The sequence below is a fragment of the Gallus gallus genome, chromosome 4, assembly GCF_016699485.2.
Source record: "Gallus gallus isolate bGalGal1 chromosome 4, bGalGal1.mat.broiler.GRCg7b, whole genome shotgun sequence".
Taxonomy (NCBI): domain Eukaryota; kingdom Metazoa; phylum Chordata; class Aves; order Galliformes; family Phasianidae; genus Gallus; species Gallus gallus.
The window spans coordinates 79,217,262-79,238,194 of NC_052535.1; the positions used below are offsets into that span (position 1 = coordinate 79,217,262).

At 39.5% G+C, this 20,933-nt stretch overlaps 2 protein-coding genes across 10 annotated transcripts in view; one reads left to right on the plus strand and one right to left on the minus strand.

Moving 5' to 3' along the window:
- The window catches only part of PPP2R2C (protein phosphatase 2 regulatory subunit Bgamma), a 175,922-nt gene extending 161,311 nt beyond the window's left edge, over window positions 1–14,611 (minus strand). For all 3 annotated transcript variants that reach the window (XM_420804.7, XM_046940679.1, XM_046940673.1), the window contains exons 1-2: window positions 14,444–14,611; window positions 14,176–14,256 (exon numbers count right to left, since the gene is read on the minus strand). In XM_420804.7, the coding sequence (XP_420804.1) occupies window positions 14,176–14,256; window positions 14,444–14,459 (97 nt within the window). In that variant the 5' untranslated portion in view covers window positions 14,460–14,611. The remainder of the gene's footprint in view (window positions 1–14,175; window positions 14,257–14,443) is intronic.
- MAN2B2 (mannosidase alpha class 2B member 2) overlaps window positions 14,286–20,933 on the plus strand; it is a 29,968-nt gene continuing 23,320 nt past the window's right edge. Inside the window, exons 1-4 of one of the 7 annotated variants that reach the window (XM_046940672.1) lie at window positions 14,286–14,478; window positions 15,008–15,045; window positions 16,813–17,525; window positions 20,674–20,820. In XM_046940672.1, the coding sequence (XP_046796628.1) occupies window positions 17,298–17,525; window positions 20,674–20,820 (375 nt within the window). In that variant the 5' untranslated portion in view covers window positions 14,286–14,478; window positions 15,008–15,045; window positions 16,813–17,297. Of the gene's footprint in view, window positions 14,479–14,647; window positions 14,882–15,007; window positions 17,526–20,673; window positions 20,821–20,933 lie in introns of those variants that run through there. The other 6 variants (XM_046940668.1, XM_046940671.1, XM_046940667.1 and 3 more) reach the window with 6 other exon arrangements.

The window sequence follows — 20,933 nt, forward strand, 5'->3', positions numbered from 1 at the left end:
GCAAACAGACATAAACTAAATGCCAAAATATGAGTACCTCTGCCACTGGTACATGTTGAGATGGTCTGAAACTTTTTACGTTACTTTATTCTACACACAAGATGGATGTAATTCACTTAAAGTCATACCTGGTACTACACGCCTCCTCCACATCCTCAGAGTTTTGATTTTCTTTTCACCTAAGCTCTACAGTGCCAGCCCATTCCTTCTCCCCCAGTTTCCTTTTCTCTTGACAGGCAGCCTTGCTCTGCATCAAAACAGATGGAGGCTCCTCCTCCATAGCAGAGAGAAAGCTCCAATGCCATACAGTAATATGCAGGACATCAGTACCAGAAACACCTCTCATCCAAATCATACCATTACTTAGAGAAACATCGGTTCAAGTTCTGCCCTGGGAAGACACGTACCAAGCTGTAGCAACTCTTAAACGAGAAAATCTGAACTACAATTTTTCAGAGGTTTGGTCAACTGAACAACGTTATAGTGAAAAACATTCCTTTATACAGGTATCTTGTTAAAATAAGCACCTGATATAAAACAGACAAAATATGAGAGCCTTTCAAAGGAAAGGTCGACAAATATTCTTCTTTTTTTAATGGGCAAAAGGATAGCAGCATTTTTTCTTCTGTGGCTTATTCTCAAAACCACCTAGGCAGGTTCAACCAGAACTTTCTGTGAAAAATCAGTCTGAGACAAACCTAAAAGAAATGTTATTATTATTATTATTATTATTAGCCTCAATGGTCAGGAGCTGGTCAAAGCTGGCAATACGATGCTTCAAAACAGAGTACTATGAACTTCTCTGTAAAATTTCTATCAGTTTAACAAGCGTAACTCAAACATATTTTCGGTAATTTTGACTGCATGACATCATAAATGATTGGACAGTTGTAAAATAATCTACATTCTCCAAAACTGAACTGAAAATTTGCAAAAACTTTTCATTATTTTTTTCCAGGTAATTGCAGTTGACATAAATAGGTATTTTCAAATAATGAGAAATGACAAAAATCCCTAACAGATGGAACATGGCGTACACCAAAGCAACAGCATCCAAAAATCATTTCCTAATGGCAACTAGCAAATAAAAGTCAAATTGTATCTCACACCTAACAGCCCATGACGCAAGCAGATGGCTTTAATCCCACTGCGGAAGATTTTCTTCTCCACTGAGAACACAGAGGTGACACGGCCATCCACTCTCATCAAAGTCCTCCATTCCATTAGGAAATCCACGTCTCTGGGGCTACGTGCACACAGAGGAAGGTACACGCTTGAGGAAAAACATATGCATTAGTAGACTTGTATTGAGAGGATCCCCATCCTGCCTAAACAAAACAAGATCCTTGAGATCACTGGCAATCTCTGGCAGTATCTTAGACCTAAAAGCAGAGCAATTTGTTGCATGTAATAACAATTTATCACTGCACCAAATCAACCAGCAATACCATTATTAATCTGCTTGCAACAAAACTAATGCAAAATTGGTGCTTCCTAGATCCCATGTCTATTTACCAGCAACAGCTCAACTTGAAGTGGGATGCTTTGCTGTTTGCCAATACTTCTAATCAACAGTTCTTAGTTTCCACTGATGTTTTGCTCCCATGTATTCAGTTCAGTTATTAACTCCATAGTTATCAGGTGTAAGCAGATGAACATAAGAAAATAGAGCTAACCTTGTAACTATTCACACTTTGAAAAAGCCCCAAAACATTACACTGAAGGGAGAAATAACGGTCAGAACTTTGATGCAAGCTCATGCTCACAGGTATTGTGTACCACAAGTATTCACTTTGTTGATGGAGTTTTTGTTTTACCAGCACATTCAGCCTCATATATCAAAACTTTACCTAGAATTCAATTCAAATTCCAGTATTCTGCATTCCCCTTGAAGAACTCCTATGATTCACAATTCCCAGTCCCCTTCCTCATTTCAGAAACAGTAAAGACCCCATGGAGAGACTACACCAACTCTTGATCACACAGTAGCCAGAATTTAACTAATCTTTCTGCATTTATCTGTAAAGAAATTATTGAGCCATTGTGAATGTTCTGCTTTTAATTTTCAGGTCGAGTTCAAACTTCAGTATATAAACTCTCACACAAGACAACCTGCATTTCATATAAACTAGTAATTTTATACTTCTGTACGTCTGCTTGTATCAAATCCCTGCAGGTCCTAAACTAGCTTTTAAGCAAAACGAAACAGAACAATAAAAGCTTTGGGAAGGCGGTGGGCTGCAGAGTGAATCCCCCTCACCCTGGCTTTGAGGTACACTGTGACAGACCCTGTAGGTCTCTGCCTAGCAGAGATAACAGGCACTGTCAGAACAGGTTTCCTATAGCAGATTGCCTAACTATCTGGGAAGGGCAGAATCCAAGGATTTCCCAAGGAGAACATTTTCACATCCAATCAGTCTTTCAGCTCTGCCCAGACTGTCCATAAAAGAGCTCATATTGGAAGCTAAGACTTGACAGAGAGCTGAAAAAATTCAGTCTAGCAGAAACTAAATTAAGTCCAAATTAATTTTTTGGTAGTTTACTGAAGAAGAAATCTTATCATTAACCTTATCTTGTGGAACTTCCTATGTTTTTTTAATGATTGATGGGATACAGTTCTATTATGATGGATTTCATAAATAAATTAGGAGGCATTAGCATATGCCACAATCAAAGGGGATGTGTTTGATTTAAAAAAGTAAAAAAAATCATGAATGTTCAATCCAACCTACAGATATAATACTCAACCCCAGTGACAATGGGACTTGATACAACAATCTAAGTTGTATCAAGTTGTAGCAGTCTGTCTCAGTTGGCCAGATTCAAAAGATCCAAGTCATTCACATATCACATATCCCAAAGTTATATTTCAGCCAAACAACTTCTGGAAATCATGTAAAAATTTTTTAAAAATCATTTTCGTGTCAAATATGTACCAAACTTCAAATATTTACATATTTCTGATTTCAGAACAAGGATGCTTCCACCTCTTCACTAACTGCTAATACTGAAATGTTTAACAGGACCAAATGAAGAAATTGGCAGAATCACCTGACAAACAAAGTCCTAATAAATACTGAAAAGAAATACATTCCATATGTTTTGAGATATTTTATAGTGGAATCTTACACTATGGATGTGCTTGAATAACAAGATGCATGGTTGTGTCTGGATAAATATAGGGATTTTTTTTATCCCTGGTAGGCAAAGGAATAAGCTTCATTTGCAACAGTTCAGGAATAGGGTAAAATGAAGAGGAAAAAAAAATAGAATCAAATAAGGAAGCACATGAGATGATATTTCATATTCACTTTGAAATAAAGGAAAACTCTAACAACAACAACAAAAAAAAAAGGGGCAGATATAAGGGTATAATCTATTGTTATACATTACAAGAAAGCAAAGAGATACACTATTCCAACTGGCCTCGTTTCCTCAGTTTGTCACTACTGCATTGTTTCCATAAAATACAAAGAGTTATAGCTACAAATGTGAATCCAAAAAAAAAAAAAAAAAGAACACCTCTGGATATTAAAATTTATGGCTCTCCTAGCAACTGTATTTCACACACTTGCATACAGGCAGCGTTCTGTATGGTGTTTGGTGTGGGCTTTTGTGCTTTCCTAGCAATGAGGTTGAATTATGGTTGCTGTGGGAACTGTATCTCTGAATTTCTTGACTTGTGCCATCATCTCAACTAAAATGTTACATTAACATAGGTAAGTATGTGCTGCGTCTCTTTCCAGTAACAGGAACCTACATGGCTGGTTACATATTTAACTCCTCTTACCAAAGACAGAACACATGGCTGTGTCTGCCAAAGTAGAGCGCTCTAATTGTTCACACACTGCATATACAAGAAGTAAAACAGAGCCACATGAAACCTGTGAGTCAAATGCAGGAGGGCACCAACAGAAATAGCACAAACACAACGACGTGAAAGAAGAGTTTTTGCCATCTTCTTTTATTGGTTCCACCTTTTAATTTCAGGTCTTAAGTACCTGCTTTCTTTCAAGGTATTAAGAGATGATATGTAGAATTGTCATCATCTTTGCAAGTGAGTGTGCTTTCTGCGTGTGACAGAGCTGTCAAAGTCAGTATTGCCCAGCCCCAGTCAGCAAGGGCACTACTATGGTACATTGTGAACACAGAGTAAAAGGAAGTGATTTCTGCCATAAGAGTATTGAGGACGGACATTTGACAGGCAATATAGGTCACAAGCTGCTACAGAGACATGCATCAGTGTAGCAGAGAGGCACAGCCTCTTGCTGCTGCTGGAGTAGTTCCTTGGCAGAGGTTGATTTGTCTTCAAGCTCAGTCATTCTTTGACCCCAAATACACATTTTGCTCTTTCCCTTCTACTACATCTTACCTTTTGGCATAATCAGGAAAAGGGAGGAAGTTTTCAATAAACTTCTGTATTTTGGAACCATCGCTGAACAATTATGCCTCTAAAACCATCAGGTTATAAATCTTAAAGACCAAGTTGATATTACGGAGTTTTAAAATTGAAATAAAATCCACTGCACAGTTGTTACGTCCAAAAAAACATCAACAAGGTATTGCTTCTTTAGTGAGATTGTTAATTACTGTTGAGGAGCTTAGGAAGAAGGGGAAATCAAAAAGCAAAATAATGTCACAAAGTTGCTAAAACGCTGGCATATGTGTGGAGAGCACACAGCATTGCACAGCTAGCCTGCCCATGAACTCAGGACTAAATAGCTTCCACTTACAATAGAAAAGGTGGGTGTTCCACTGGGGCAAGTGGGATCAAAACCTCTATTAAATACAGGAAAAACAGCCAGAGTAACATACAACTGTGCTCTCCTGGCTCAGAATGGAGGAGACAGCACACATGAAAATAATATCCTACCAAGCCTAAGAAGTAAACTTTCTGACTATTTGGAAAACCTCAAGTTTTTTTAAATAAATTAATTAATAAATAATGTTTTTAACTTTTCAACCTGTAAATGCATGAAAAATAAGAATAAAGCTTAAAATGTGAGCTCATAAGTATTTAGAATCATAGAATCATTTAGAACTGATAATATCTACTTTGCTTATTATTATGAAAGTCTCCAAGTTAGAATCATAGAATAATATAGGGTACAAAAGACCTTAAAGATCACCAAGTCCAACCATCATCTCACACTAACAAAGCCACCACTAAACCCTTAATTACCTCCAAGACCACAACTCCAGCTCTTCTCTGGACAGCCCATTCCAGTGCCTAACCATACTTAATGCAAAGAAATTCTTCATAATGTCCAAAGCATAACCTGAGGTCGCTGCCTCACATCCTACCACATTCTTCACCTTGCATTCTAGTCCCTTCACCAGCTTCCTACTCTTCTCTGAAAGCACTGGAGCAACTCAGTAAGTGCTAGCCTTCTTTTGAACAAAGTATATACACAGAGTATTTCCAGAGCAAGCACTCAATTTCAAAGCAGAGTTTATAATGTTAATGCAAGACCTTATCAGAGAACCTTCTAAACTAAGAGTCACCTGATCAACAGAAATAGCCTTGATGTCAGAGCTTTCAAAGACCTAGTAGGTTACTCAGTAAGACAGACCTACTGAGAAGCCATTAAGTCTTGTAAGAGTAACACTTCTACTATTAGACATGCATCTTTAAAGATGAAGCTATTTGAGTCTAGTGAAAAAAAGAAGAAATGATTCTGGATACAAAGAGAATGAAGATTACTATACTTTGTACCTGACAAAGAAATTGTGGATAATTTTAGTTTCAGGGTTCAGAGAAGATTCTATTAAATACAGTAATTGCTTAAGATAGATCTTTGAAATGGAGAGGCACATCACTGACAATGAAAATGTGCTAAATAACAGTACATGTCTCTCCTGAATGACACATGCCTTCTCCGTAAGTAAAACCTCAAGTCACTGGACCCTGTTCGTTTCTAGACTTAATTGGCTCTAAATTGAATACACAGTCTTTAACCGTAATATCAAAATGGTTCCAGTTAAAATAATGGAACTGCCTTTAGCATCATACTTCTGAATATTTTCTGAAAATTGCTTAACACGATAGGTGGAGAAAGATTTACGAGGTTAATGCTTTACATATTCCTGCAATCATCCCAACTGTCAATGCTATTCACTGTGACATGAGCCTCTATAAATGTGCCTGTAAATGAACATAGCCAACACATCTGGGGAATATATGTGTTCTGAAACAAAACTGTGTTTTATGAACAACTTAAAGACACATACATAGGTTCTCAGTTTTAAGAAAATAAAAACAGGACAATATTTTCCATATTGTTAAATATTTCAATATTTGAAATATTGAATTAATTAAATTAATTAATTAAATTAATTAATTAAAAATATTTGAAATAATCCAACTATTATGGACCTGTCACATGTAAAATATTATCTACTTTCAATAAATACTATTTATTCTAAAAACTCCTGGAGAAAAAAAAAGAGGACAAACCCATATTCGTTGCTCTGATCTAACCTTCTTTGATTTTTGTATAAATCCTGCATGAACATAAGAAAAAGTCTGCATGTGAGTGCATTTGCTGATGTGTGTACATGCAAAAGAAAGAATTTTACAACACAGCTAAAAATAAGCAAAGGAATTCTTCATTTGGCACATTTAGATTTTAGAACGCTGTACACTAATACTTAATTTAATGTCTAATTACTGTGGCAGAGCAGTCTGCATACATAACCTGAAGGGCACATGAGAACAACACACACAGGTTCGAATGGAATCCAGTGGGACTCACCATGAAGGCAGCCATATTTGAAGACTTTCTAAAAGCAGACCTAAAGTTAGTCAACAGCAGAACACTACTGAATGCAATAACAAAAGAAATACTTCATTCTCACCCCTCAGTGGCATTGTGAGGACTTCTACTATCCTATATTCATCTCCAGCAAAGGAAGGCCCCAATGGCATCTCAAAACTCCCGTGAAGTTTATCAAGGAGATTGTGCACAAAGCAATATGAAGCTCAGTGCTGTATCCCCTCTTCTCGATGGAAAAACAAAGACAAGTTTCAAAATACTAAGAGCATCCTCCTTTGCCCTTCAATGCAGGGAACACACCATTCAGTTGGAAGACGACTCATCTCTTTCTCAGTAGTCTAATTACCTTAAGAAATGAAGTCACAGCACTACACCAGTTCTTAACAGAAAATGACCACTGATGAACCCGGAGGTACAATAGCTTTGACAAGATCTGTCACTGCAGCAGGCATCAACCTAGACCTCTGCCAGCCAACAAATACTGGGACCTCAGCAAGTCATGTACATCAGAATGACTGGAAAAGCCTTGTCTACCAGCACCGTGGATGCATGCTAGAATGCTTTTTCCTGGTACTTCAATAGTTCTTTATAGCTCAGAAATGGCGTATTTACTCACTATAACTAAATTGCACTGCGGTTTAAAATAAAATTGAGGGGAAAAAATAAAAAAGAGAAAGTACATGGTAGCATGCATTAGCTCTGCTATTTTAGTTATAACTGCTGTTTTCAAAATACTGTCTGTATCTCCTTACTGGGACAAACAGAAGAAATGCCCTTTACACAGAAAAAACAAACAAACAAACAAACAAGCCATAGTACAATGCCCTGTAAGCCACATCCATCTCACTGGACCACCAACTTCATTCTGCGCGCTGCAGAAAACCCTGCATGGCATATCCATGGCATCCGAGTCAGGAAACCTATGTTTAGAAAGAACTCAGCATATCAAATAATTAAATATAAGAAACTGCAATCATAATATCAACCAAATGTTTTATGGAGTTCTAAAAATGCAACATTTGAAGATGAACACTGAAATGATAGTTGAAAATTGAAGGAAATTAAAGTCTATAAGAAAAAAATACATACATCTGCAAGTCTATAATGAAAATCGTTCGAAATCAGCAAACTATGAACTGAGAAAAAAAAAAAAAAAAAGCATCACAAGAAGTTTCTGGATTCAGTCTTCCACCCTCCCTGCCCAACCAAAGAGAAAAGATCCATGAAGGTTAAGAGACTTCGTTACACTTAAAATTGTTGAAAATTTGTGAAGTAGCTCCCTCTTCTGGTTTCGCACACAATGACAATTCAATTTAAACGGCAAGATGCAGAATTTGGCCAGTATACAGTATCTTCCATTCTTATGGGTTGTGTCCCACTTCATCAAGTGACCACATAAAGACTAAGAGAGATATGAGCTACCATGGTTTTGAATAAGGAGTCCATAATCGAGGACAGAAAGGTTCTGTTTAAACATATACTGGGACAGAAGGATGGTTGAATCCCCTGAACGGGTCAGTGACGACCTTTGGGTTCGTACTCATAGAACTTAAGCTTCTGGGTTGAAATTCTTGAAATAAAACAACCTTATATTTTTAGTACTGATTTCATGTTTAACAGGTTCATACAGATCAGCAAAAACTGTACAGTGCTCTCTGACTTGACTGATAACATTAGAGGAGGCTTCATGAGGACTTGGTGATTTTTCTGCATACCAGCTGGACCAACAGGCAATTCCATATCGATTTATATTCAAGCTGAGTGACAATATTTAATTTAAATACAAAAATTAGTTTAAATGGCAAAGTTGTGGCTCCACTGAAATCAGTTTCCTTCATCGGTGTTGCTATTTATAACAAAATCATGGCATAAATTAAATTATTGTGTATTTAATGAGAAAGAGGGAGCATAAAAGACGTTCCTGTTAAATTCTGGACCAGATAACTTGAAAGCATGATGTTTGACTTGCTAATACCTGCATAATCAGGCACACAACAGCACGATTTCATCTTTCATGATGTGTATACCAAGTGCATCTTAGAGGATGCAGCCAACTGAAACACCCAAGGAAATTTTGATCATTCAACCACAAATAAACCCGAAATTGCCAGGAATTATTTGGATGGAACTGAAAAGATCCTATAAAATGGTAAGCCTTGGAGACCTGGAAATAGTGAGAGAGAGAGAGGGAAACGAGCTAAGATTTGCTGTGCAAGCACCTGCTGCAAATGGCAGACTTCCAGTGGCACAGAGGGGAGACCCCTTCGCCAGACTCTGCCACAGTCAATGGACTGAGACCCCCCATAACCAGCTTGGCAGAAAGAAGAGTTAAAGGAACAAAGAGAAAATAAAACAAAACCAACTGAGACTAGAAAATATGACCGAGTATATAAGTAAAGCTATTACAATGGGGCAGACTGGAAGGAAAGAAACAGGATCAATAGGAGATTAAAGAGGAAAATGTGGCTGAAGACCACATCCTAGACACTGAGATGTCTAGGAGCCAGAGGATCACATAAACAAATACAGTACGTTAGAGGGAGTGAGTCCTTGAAAAGAACAGGAAAAAAAAATCTGGAAGCCTAGCAAAAAATTTTGCAAAGCTTAGTATGGCTTTCAAGTGTCACTCAAACAGCAACAATGCTTCAGATTACTGAAAAGGAGCTCAAGTTTTCAGTCAGATACTTAAAGAAGAAAATAATTAACAAAGTGATAACAAAATATTTTTTCTTGGTCAAATGACACTTAATGATTCTTTGGAGAAAACATACTCCAGCACCCATAGAAACACTGTGCAGATGAAGACTTTACACAACAGTCTGCTTCAATCTTCTCCATGTATTTCATTAATTTATTCCATAAAAATTAAACCAACTCTTATTCAGAGCACAAAATCAGAAAACATACAAGAAGTGTAAATAAGCCATTCTCCTTTACTTTTTTATAACAACTACAGACATGAGTATATTTGAGTATTTTATTGTCACTCAAGAAGCGTGATCTACAGAAACATTTGAATGAAAGACCCTTATAAAACCCAAGTCATGTATACACAAAGACAAAATCTAGAAATAAACATATCTACAATTACATTCTATTTTGTGGTAAGTATAATTAGAAGTAAGGCCATCAGATGAACTAACATAGCCTCAGCACACCTTGGTCTATTGTAATGCAGAACTTTTCATGTTGGAAATACACATTAGACTCTGCAACAACAAATTGAAAACCCCTATTTTCTTGTATAGAATAAACTGTTGTCTTACACAGCCACTTAAACCAGAAAGGAGACCTTTCCCTGCTCTGCAGCAGTTCGCAGATATCAGTGACAGTTAACCAACCAAACACCAACATAAGAGACTGTACAACAAAGAGAGATGAAAAACAGGGAGCTGCTGAATGCATAATCACGGATGTATGAAATAGGATTGGAATAATGATATCATTCACATAAATGGTATCAGGAGGTACATTACGGCACAGACAAGCCCTGTGATGCACCTTGCAGTGCTGTATGAAAGCTATCAATGTACACTGTGGTAAGGCAATGGGTATACCAGTCTCTCCCAGAATTGCGAGGCTCAGAAGAGGCATGGCTCATTTCAGGCTAACTCCACTTTGGACAACTGGAAGACCAGAACTGTGAAGCATGTCCATCCAGCTAAGGTTTCACAGAAATAAATCCATTCATGGTGATCACACCTCAAAAGAAATGCTGACAAACTGTTAAGAGCTGCTACTATGTCTTTTTAGGAGAAACAAAGGACAATCAGTTGTTTGGTTCGACCAAGAGAGGACTGAAACGTCAGCACATCTACAGATGGAGACTTCCTATTTAATTACACGAGTAATGAAGAAGAGGCCCACAAGAACGTCACTTCAGCTGCAAGCTTGGGCAATCAAATTGCTTTCCATGGAATTCATGTAATACTGGAAAAGACAGTAATGAACCAAAAGCAGACTTACTGTGTCTGAAAACTACAGTAAGCAGTAAACTACTGCACATAAACCTTACAATGACTGAATTGAGAATCATCAGTTCCCAAGTCTTTTGACTCCTTCAAATAGTACACTGTTCAAATGTGTATTTACAATAAAGGCAGTGTTTGATCCACCTTATCTACTGGATGACTTCACTTTTCAAATTATTCAGGAAGAAAAGAGAATGGTAGAGAAGCACAAGGCAAATATCTGGAAAGTTTACATCACATGATTCACAAGGCACTACTGTTGTGGTTTTCAGTCACTCAGCAGCATAAATGTACAAGCTGGATGAAAATTAAAACTGTACACTATTTCAACTCATCTGTTTCTGAGGATTTATCAAGATTGAAAACTAGAAATACAAATTCTGATTCAATCTTCTCTTAAGCATACAGTCATTAGTGACTGCAATGCTATTTACGTTTTGGATGAGATCTAACAGATTTGAGCTTACCTCTCAGAACATCTAAAACGTATTTTCAACTTACACAACATTTACAAAAAGTTAATATGATTTGTAACTCAAAGCAAAGGGTCTCGTACAAACAGTCCTATTCACAGTTCACTAGATATTTTGGGCAAACAGCATGAGATCTGACTTTTCAGAAGTTCGAAGTACTCACTGCTCAATAGCAGACATTGAGTTCCTACCAAAAAAAAAAGAAAAGAAAAAATCACATCCTTCTATATCTCATTTTGCTAGATCGTAGATGGGTACTCTAATACTGTTCCTCATGCAGCTTTTGTGAGGCTGCACTTAATGTGAGCAAAGTGCTTTGAAATCTTTAGCATGAATAAAATATATTTTGCACTTAGATGTTAATTATAGAAGTAGCAATATTTTAAACAGGGTTTTGTTTCAAGGAAGCAAGACTAAATCAAACATGATTATCTGGGCTTTGATTGTTATGTTTTACTTAGTATGCTCTATTTTTCTTTGCATTTGAAATATGCAATTTTGCTTTTGTATTATGTAAATGAATGTTTTTCATCTAACATGCCTATTTTTGGAAAAAGAATAATTTTCTTTCCTAGTCTAAGACAGAAATGTTGCTGAACACAACTCTGGAGTCTTACTGACAGAGTACTGTAGACCATTGCACACATTCAGTAACAAAAGCAGCAAGAGGTGCCTAGAAGAATCACTGCGGTAGAATTATTAATATATAAATGGTTATCTGCACAGATAAATATCTACATGAACACACAATTATATTTAATGTACATTAATTAGTCATTCTGTTCACTGTGTAGCCCCAACCGATGCATCTGTAATCACAGTCGTTATGGCCTTTCTTGAAATTAAAAGGATTTTGGATAAGAATGGAAGAAAAATCTGCATTGAAAGTCCTAGGAACAATCAATTTTCAGCTAAAGGTTCTATGTGGCTTTGTGTAATTAAAGCTATTTCAGAGGAAGACTTCAGAAAACAAAAAGGTTGGACTTTGTCCAAACCGCTACTATCATGCAAGAGGTCAAGCCACCTGTTACTGTTGTACTTCCTTTTAAATGTTGTTCTTTACTTTTGCAAAGTGTGCTGGTTATGTTGCTGTACATGTCCCTAGATATCAGTAAAATTTAGTAGACAACATTTATTCTGGAAAATAGAAAAGAAGAACAAAATGCATGTCAGATATATAAACCTATTAACCAAAACGGGGTGTACTGCCTGCAGATGATTATGATTCTGCAGTTTGTGTGACCAAATTATGGTGCTTCAGCCTGTCTTCAGTCCTCTGAAATTCACTTATTCCCATGCTGAGTAAGAAAGAGAAAACATACAAGACTTCCATTTATGTTATGGTATAAAATCAGGCATCCATAAATTGTCCGTGTCAAAGAAAACTGAAGTCAGGGTTAGCAAATTAATTTTGAGAGTCATGGTTGATTCTGTCATATGACAAAGATGTCCCAGTAAATCAAAGGAATGCAACACTTGCATAGCATAAAACATAATACTACCAAAGCAGTGCTGAAACATTGGTATTTACCCAGACAAGTAAGGCTAACACTCATTCAAATCTTTAAATAAAATTAAATGCCAACCTAAAGCTTGTTTTCAACTTTCTATGATGCTTGAGAAATGCTGTCACTCACTCATTACACTCCCTCACACGGATGTAATTTCCACCCCCACCTATCATCATCACATCTGGTTTGGTATTCAGTTACACACAAAAAATATCAAAGAAAAAAAAGGAAAGAACAAAATATTACCTAGGCACCAAATCACAACACATTTTAAGATATACTTTGGTATGCATGTGAGTGTAATTATGCACACTATTAAGTAAACCTTCAAACAGAAACCACCATGGAATAGTTTGGGGAAAAAATAAACTTAGCCTAAAGCCTTGACTGAGTTGCAGCTTATTATCAGTACACTGGGGTTTAAATCACTGCTCCAAATAGAAAAAAAAACCCAAGACGTAGACATAACAGAAAACTTGGCATCCCACAGAATCACAGATAACAACGCTGAAAGAGACCTCAAATCATTAATCTATCCACCTGCCCCATGGCAGGATCTGCAGCTTTCTCACTTCAACCTACATTTGCCAAACAAACTTTAAATATCTCGAGTGAGTGAGACTTCACTGTTTATCCACCTCATCTGTTCTAGAGCTTCATCACTGGAAAGCTTTTCCTGCTGTCTAACCTGAATCCATTCTAGTACAGTGTTTCACCTTCCTCACTACCAGAAAGTTTTTCAGCCGGGTCTGAACTTGTAACGTGTTTACCTGGCAAAGAGTAATGCAGCCCCCTCAGAAATGCACACTAACAACCAGTATCATGGAGATGAGGTCCTTGCTCCACTTAACCTACTGGAAACAAAATGAGTGGAGACATGGAAACGTGCTCACTGACACTTGCAACACTACGTATAGGATGTACTGGAAAATAAAGGTTGACGCTCAGGTTGAAACACAGCATACATTCAAAAGTAATCATGGTTCAGAGGCAGAAGGCAGACTTTCTTACCCTGGCACCAAAAGGCTGCTCCTTTTTATAGAATACTCAAAAATGAGGCTCTCCAAGTTACAACTCTCATCAAAGTTAAGAAAACACAACGAAGGCACAAAAACTCTCTACACGCACTGCACGGCCTCATGAGCAACAGCAGCGCCAAGCGGACCGATGCCACCTAGGCTCACAGGACAAAACCCAACATCGCCCCACAAAAGCCAACCAGCCAAGGTGCTCACACCAGGCCCCTCAGCAGCCCCACCACGAGCCCCTCTCCTCTCCTGCCCTGAGCACAGCCAAACTCTCCACCACCCACAGCCATCCTCGTTAGGCCAAGCGCAGCCGCCACGTCTCGAGGCCATCGGCCTAGACTCTGCAAGCCGCCCACAGGCAGCAGGACATGGGAACGGCCACTGGGCTGCATCCCACCTCAGCCCCCCGTACTCACCTTCGGAGACCTCGAACTCGGCCGCTCCATTGAGCTGGTAGAGGCACCAGTCAACCGCGCTTTCGCCTGGGGGGGCGCCAACTGGAAGAGGAGGAAAGGCAGCGTCAGTCGGGGGCAGCCGGGAGAGGAGACGGGGAGCGGTGGAGGAGAGAGGATGAACCGCAGCAGTGGGGAGGAGTGCGAGGAGAAACGAAGGGGACAGAGAAGGGAGCGGACGGACACGAGGGGACTACAGAGAGCCGGGAGAAAGGAGAGCGTTTCCAAATACCCTGCTTTTGGGACATGTGTGCAGCCCTGCGAAAGGTGCCCAGTGCTCTGAACTGTGATTTGCTCCGCTCCCAGCGCCGCCAGCTCGGGCCGCCTCCTCCTTCTCCCAGCGGAGCGAGCGGCGCAGCAGCCGCGCTGCCTCGGGGCGCTGAGGGAGCCGGGGGAGGGCGGACGGGAAGGAGGGGCGGCTCCACCCGGAGCTCTCGGCGGAGGCGGCGCTGCCACGGCCGGACGAGCCCGGCCCCGCCGCGGCCGCAACAGGTGCGCGCGGGAGCGTAGCGGCCCTGGTGCCACGCGGTGTTACCGCCTGCCCTTCCTCCCTGAGGGGCCCTGAGAGAGCTCGGCAGCCTGTCGTTCTCTTGCTCCAGCTGCGAGGCTGGAGAGGGTTTCTTGTCCTCGAGCCTGTGGATCTGCTAGCTGTCCTCCTAGCTCTGTGTAGGTAACTGCGAAGTGAGCTTACATGCTGTGTGTAATGACCTTTGTCTTCACTGGAAATGTTTAGATTTTAGAACACGGGAACAGTCAGCTGGAGCAAACTTAGTTAGAAATGTCTTTGTTCTTACAGATGTCCACCCCAAAAACACCACAGGAGGAAATGTGGAGGTACGTTAATTGCTGTGTATGCCATGTGGCTTCCTTGGCTCAACACAAAGATGTGGCTTTGTAGCTCACAGCCAGCAGGTCCTGCCCACGTCATCTGCCTTTCTGAGGTGACGGTGCAGAGGCCCACACGTGCCACAGCTCACATGGAGGAGGCAAACACCCTTTGCATGGGAAATGAGGAAAGTGTAAGTACAGGACTGTAATCAAGCCATGCTAAGAGATCAGGAGCACAAGAATAATGTATCAGTGTAGGCAGCTGTCATGGCACAGTGGCAGCGGATCTGCCATCTAGCTTCTTGCTATTTTTGAAGCAGTGTGTAAGCAGCAGGGAAATGTTATCTTTGGCATAAATTCCATTTGATGTGCTGACGTTCATTCCTTTTCATCATGATGCCTTCAGATTTGTATGCACTTTCATAAACTGTAGGTGATTTGATTCAGTTTTACTAATGAAAGTATCCTGTTCAAATGTTTATGTTTTTATCCATGCCAAACAAAACAGTGTAACACTGTGACCCCTGCGAAGCAGCAAGGAGGACTATTATGTGTTCTAATGAAAATAGGTTTAAAAGGGGAATAACATTCTGCAGACATTTTCAGCTACTTTAGGAAGAAAGTAAATGCCAACACTTAAGCTTTCTTGGAAACTTCACCTGAATTACAAAGACCATAATGCCTTCTGATGTAAAAGAACATCACTTCATTTAGACTGTGTGTGTATATATATATATCTCTAAGCCATATGTTTGCTGGATGTGCAATAGCTTTCTTGGAACTGAAAAGGTTTAAGCTGGTGATGTGGGGGAAAACACGATTTCATAGAGCTCTACTAGTAAAGCTTCATTCAGCTGTTTACAGAGATAATAACTCCCTCTACAAAGTACCCATGGACCTTGATTGCTCTTCACAAAGCATTATTTTAAATAAAATTAACCATAGGGTTCCAGTTTTGCTTCTTGATTTTAGGGAAAATCATATTCTCCCATATTGATAAGTAAATAGGGGCCCTAATGTGGGAGAATATGAGAAAAACATATTAAGATTATTTTTTATGAAATACAGGAATCATATCTTCAAATCAATAGCAGTGAGTTATGTATTATCCTGGACTTATTCTGGACTTCAAGGACTTAAAACTTTCTATGTTTAAAAAAAAAAATGCCCAGTTTGGCATGTAATGCAGCAGTTGTTTTTTTTTTTCTGTCTAAAATGCAGACCTTACTTAAAGTTTTCTACAGATGCCTTGAATACACATGCCTTGGTCTGTTTCTACACATGCCTTGAATATTCAAATAGATTAATTTGCACGTTCTGTTTGAATTTATCTTCTTATTGGTGTAAATCTGTAGAGGGACACTTAAACTATTTGTGATTGTTTCCTTTGGAGATAATTGCTTCAACTAAAACTAGTTAAACTAGTAGTGCTGTAACAATAGACAAACTTGATGGTGGGAGCAAATATCAATTTCAGCTGATCTCCTTTTGCACTGGAAATAAAGAGTTAAGTATCATACTTTTTATCACTGCAGGACTGTGAGATTGTTAGAAGCATGTAATTTACTGAAACTAGAACATCAATAAATAGCCAAATTATACTGCTGTCTGTGTAAAGAGTTACCAGAGAAAGATCTATTTTGGCTGTTGATACTGATGTACTGGGCAAAATCAGGTGGAACTGCAGACAAAATTCCTGTACAGGCTGGTTGAGCTACAATGCCTATATAACATTTTTGTAATGATGGACTTTTATTTTTCTCTTTTCACAAGGGCTTTCTGCAGTCACAGGGGCCAGCTCCTGCTAACAGTGATAAAACAAGGGAGAAAACCAATTTAAATGGGATCAGAAGGTCAACCGCATAAAATAAAATCTTAATCTTACTGCTTCAAAGCCCTCAAAGACAATAATCCATATTGCAGCATTGTGCCCTGAAATAAAAAAACTCCTGTCTCATTCAAAATGGAATTTCCACAAAAAGAATAGAAAAAAAGAAAAGAAAAAATGCAAGCAAGCAAGCAAGCAAGACATGTCCAACTCAACACCTTTCTGAGAAATCTTATTTAACAAAACAGTTCCAGAGGCAGCAATATGAGGCACCTAGCAGGGGCTGGGATTCCACTGGGGCTCGCATCCTGCAGAGCACATCAGGGCTACCAGCACCCCCTCGGGGACAGCTCCCGCCCCACGTCCTCTCACTGCAAGCTGAACTGCTCGGTGCGCTTCGGCGAGCAGGCCCAGTAACCGCTCGCCCAACATGGAGCCGCCCAAGCCGGGAGGCGGGACCCGACCGCAGCGGGGCGGGACGCGGAAGCTCGGCCGGCCCCGGGTTGCTGCCGGCCGGGCCGGGCTGGGCCGCGGAGCTGCTATGGGTCCTCTGCTGCTGCTCATCTGCCTCGCCCTGCCGGCCACCAGCCGCGGGGAGCTGCGGGCCTTCGTGGTCGCCCACAGCCATATGGACGTCGGCTGGGTGTACACCGTGCAGGTGGGGCGCCGCGCTGCTGCCGGGATACGGGGGTGGCGGGGCCGGGAGTCCCCGCTGCCCTTCTCTGCTCGGCCTGCAGCGAAACGCGAGGAGCCCCGAGGGCTTCCCTTGTCCTGTGCCGTCCTGGAGGCCGGCTCGGCACCCGCTCGCTGTCTGGGGCCCCAAGTGCTGGCCTGGGAAGGCGAGGCCGGCTCGAGGGCTACTAGAATCTGGGCTTTGCTTGTACCGCTGTTCGGGTGCCTACGATGTGCTGTGTTTTGTGGGGTTTTCTTAAAGAAAAAAATCTTCAATCTAACAGACAGCATGCTTTAGTTATTTGGCATGCTTTCTTGGTCTTTAATTTATCCTGTGCCTAAGCCAAAACCCAAGAAAAACTGTAGGTGTCCCTGTTCTTTGCAGGGGTGTTGGACCAGGTGACCTTTAAAGGGTCCTGTCCAGATCAGAAGATTCTGTGGTTCTGTGTTAAAACTTCAGTCCTCAGAGACTCCTCTCCCCATTGTCCAAGGTGAAGGTGGTGCCTATGGCAGGAGAAGTTTAGCAGCAAAATATTTTTAGCTAAATGAGTGGGATAGATGCATAGGAAAAAAAGTAAATCAAGTTGGACAGAAGTACCTTTTATATCTGTTGAGCTAAATCCTGCATCCTTTTTCGTTGCTCTGTTTTTTTTAGCTTATACAGAAGATGCTGTGGATACTTGACTTGCTGGAGTGCTTTGGCATCACATCTTTGAGAGTAACTAATGAAAAGATTTGGGCTCACCAAGAAAGCTGTTGTGCATGTATTATATCTTTTAAGAAGCTCAATGAATTTCTCCTTTAGTATTTCAAACTCCATAAGAGGACACAACATTAATTTCTAGTATTTATTAATTGTATTTATTCAGCTAGTGGCTGAAGAGCTCCTCTAGGAGAAATGAAATGGGTTTTTTTTGTTTGTTTGTTTTAGAAGATTCATTTGCTAGAAACTTCGTTTCCTCTGCTATTAAATTATGAATGTCAAAGATTGCTTTGGCCAAATAGCATGAAGGTTCCCTCTCCATCCCTTCACACGCTTCTGTAGTAACATGAAGCCTGAAGGTACATCCCTGGGGATGTGGTCCTAACCTGCTGTACAGGTTTGCTTAGTTATTAGGTTTCACTCACACTACTTTCTTAGTGTTTTGTTTCTGCATTTATAATGTGGGAAACAAACATTTATGGCATCAGAACATCGGTCTTCATTTTGTGCTGGAAATTATGGTATTGATGGATAATTCCAGTATTAGATGTTTAATAAAACTTTATTTTTCCCCTTCAATGGCAGCTTTCTGTTGCAGTCTGCTAGTACCAGTGGTATCCTAACTTAAGTGAAATGTGGCACCTTACTTACATATCTTACTGAAGATGTGAAGAACGCCTCACCGTTCCCTATAATGCCTTATGAAAAGCAAAGTATAATTCTTAAATCACTTTATACGTTTAAAGTCTACGTATAAATAAGTGCAATTTTGTCTTACCACTGCTTATTGTTTCATTTCCTTAGCTTATAGAGGATATGAATTAGAAAGAAAATTATTACTGTTGCTTGCAGGTGGCCTTGCTTGTGAGAACAATTATTTTTAATTCACTCCCAGACCACTGGGCTTTATAAGCTCTGGAGGAGTTCTTGATTAGCTTGAGTTTGAGTCGTAATATCTTACTCTCCAAAATACACCAAGAAAGTTTTTTTAGGAAGTTTCCACTCTGAATATTTTAGTACTGTGTTGCATTTGAAGAGTCCTTGATCAGCTCTTAAAATACAACATATTTCGCTTAACTATTAACAATTAAAATTAAGCTTAATGTCATAATCCTCATAAATAAAGGTTTTAGAATATATTGTTTGCAGCTGATTGCCAGTGACAAATGAAAATTTAGCAATCGTTTGAGTAATAGTAAAACATGAAGGCTATTCCCTTTGTGAAAATTGGATAATAATGAGTTTGTAATCATAATCTTGATTTTTTTATGGAGTCATTAAGAAGTGATGGGTAAGTCATTGAACAAGCAATTATTTACATATGCTCTGAATTACTGTAGGCCCTTCCTCCCACATTCAAACGTTTTCCCTTTTCTAATGGCAACCTTTAATCAAGATAGCTAGATTCCAGTTGTGGAAAGGTAGGAGATAGGAAAAGTTAATTTCTTATTTGAATCACATCGTCCTGCTCTTATTTCAGAGCAGGCTTTTCTTTCTTAGAGGAAAATTGCAAAATTAAAACTATGGATTCACATTTTGTACATCATGCCCATTAGTTTCAATTGGATGAAGGATGTCTGTTAATCACTTTCAGGTAGATGTGTTGTGTGTATTCTTAAGCAAAAACCAGTGGCGTTAAGTAGAAAAGTGATATGGTTGATATTAAAACAACTCATATGTTATAACTAGATGCTGAAACTGGTGCAACAGACATTACAGGTATTTCCGGGAGCTCTTCTGTTGCCTTTAGGTGTTGAATATTACTTTGAAGTTAAGGGTAGAAGACTGGATCTGGACAAACAGAATTTTTTCTGACAAGGGAAAGCATACTCAAGAAACCTTAATGTGTATGATTTTAAATTAACATCATGTTGTTAATTTGATAGCATTATAACCATGTGATAGGTTATTTGATGAGTACAGTTGCTCTCCTTGCACGCCAGTAAAATGCATAGGCCTCCTTCTAGAATTGAAGTTGCTTTAGGAACAGGAGAGATATGAAGTAGTTGCACAGATTCTCACATCAGATTATTCTACAACAGTCAAATTTGTTCTAAGAGTCCCTTACCAGTTTCGTTTTATTCTATTCTAAATCATGGACCAGAACTCCATTCTGTTTGACAGACGCCTAATGCTTCTCAAAACAAGGAACTTTCTTTTCACTTAAATATTGCTCAAAAAATTACTGTTTCAGTCTTAAGAGTTTCATGACTGAAACCTCCAGGGCCATAATAGTAAAATTTTCCATTTGTGCAGAGCTGTTATACCAGAAACATACATACACAGCAGAGCATGCTTGCTCTGCAAAAGCAATTCTACTGATGTTCTAAATAATCAGAAGAGCAGAAAGGGTAAAGCCCAATGAGTGTTCAAAACAGCCCTTTTAATATCAACAACAAAGCAATATGCAGTTTCTTCTTTTTTTTTTCAGGAGAGTATGCATGCTTATGCAGCAAATGTCTACACATCTGTGGTAGAAGAACTAATGAAAGGTAAGCAGCGCAAATTTATTGCTGTGGAACAGGAATTCTTTCGGCTTTGGTGGGATGCAGTAGCCACGGATACACACAAGCAGCAGGTAAGTTGTACTGAAGCCATATGTGCTTCTAATGTGGTATCCATGCTTTTTTTCAAAGGGAGAGAAGGGGCAAAGTACTTCAGCATTTGATTTTTATCCAGATCTTCTGTAAG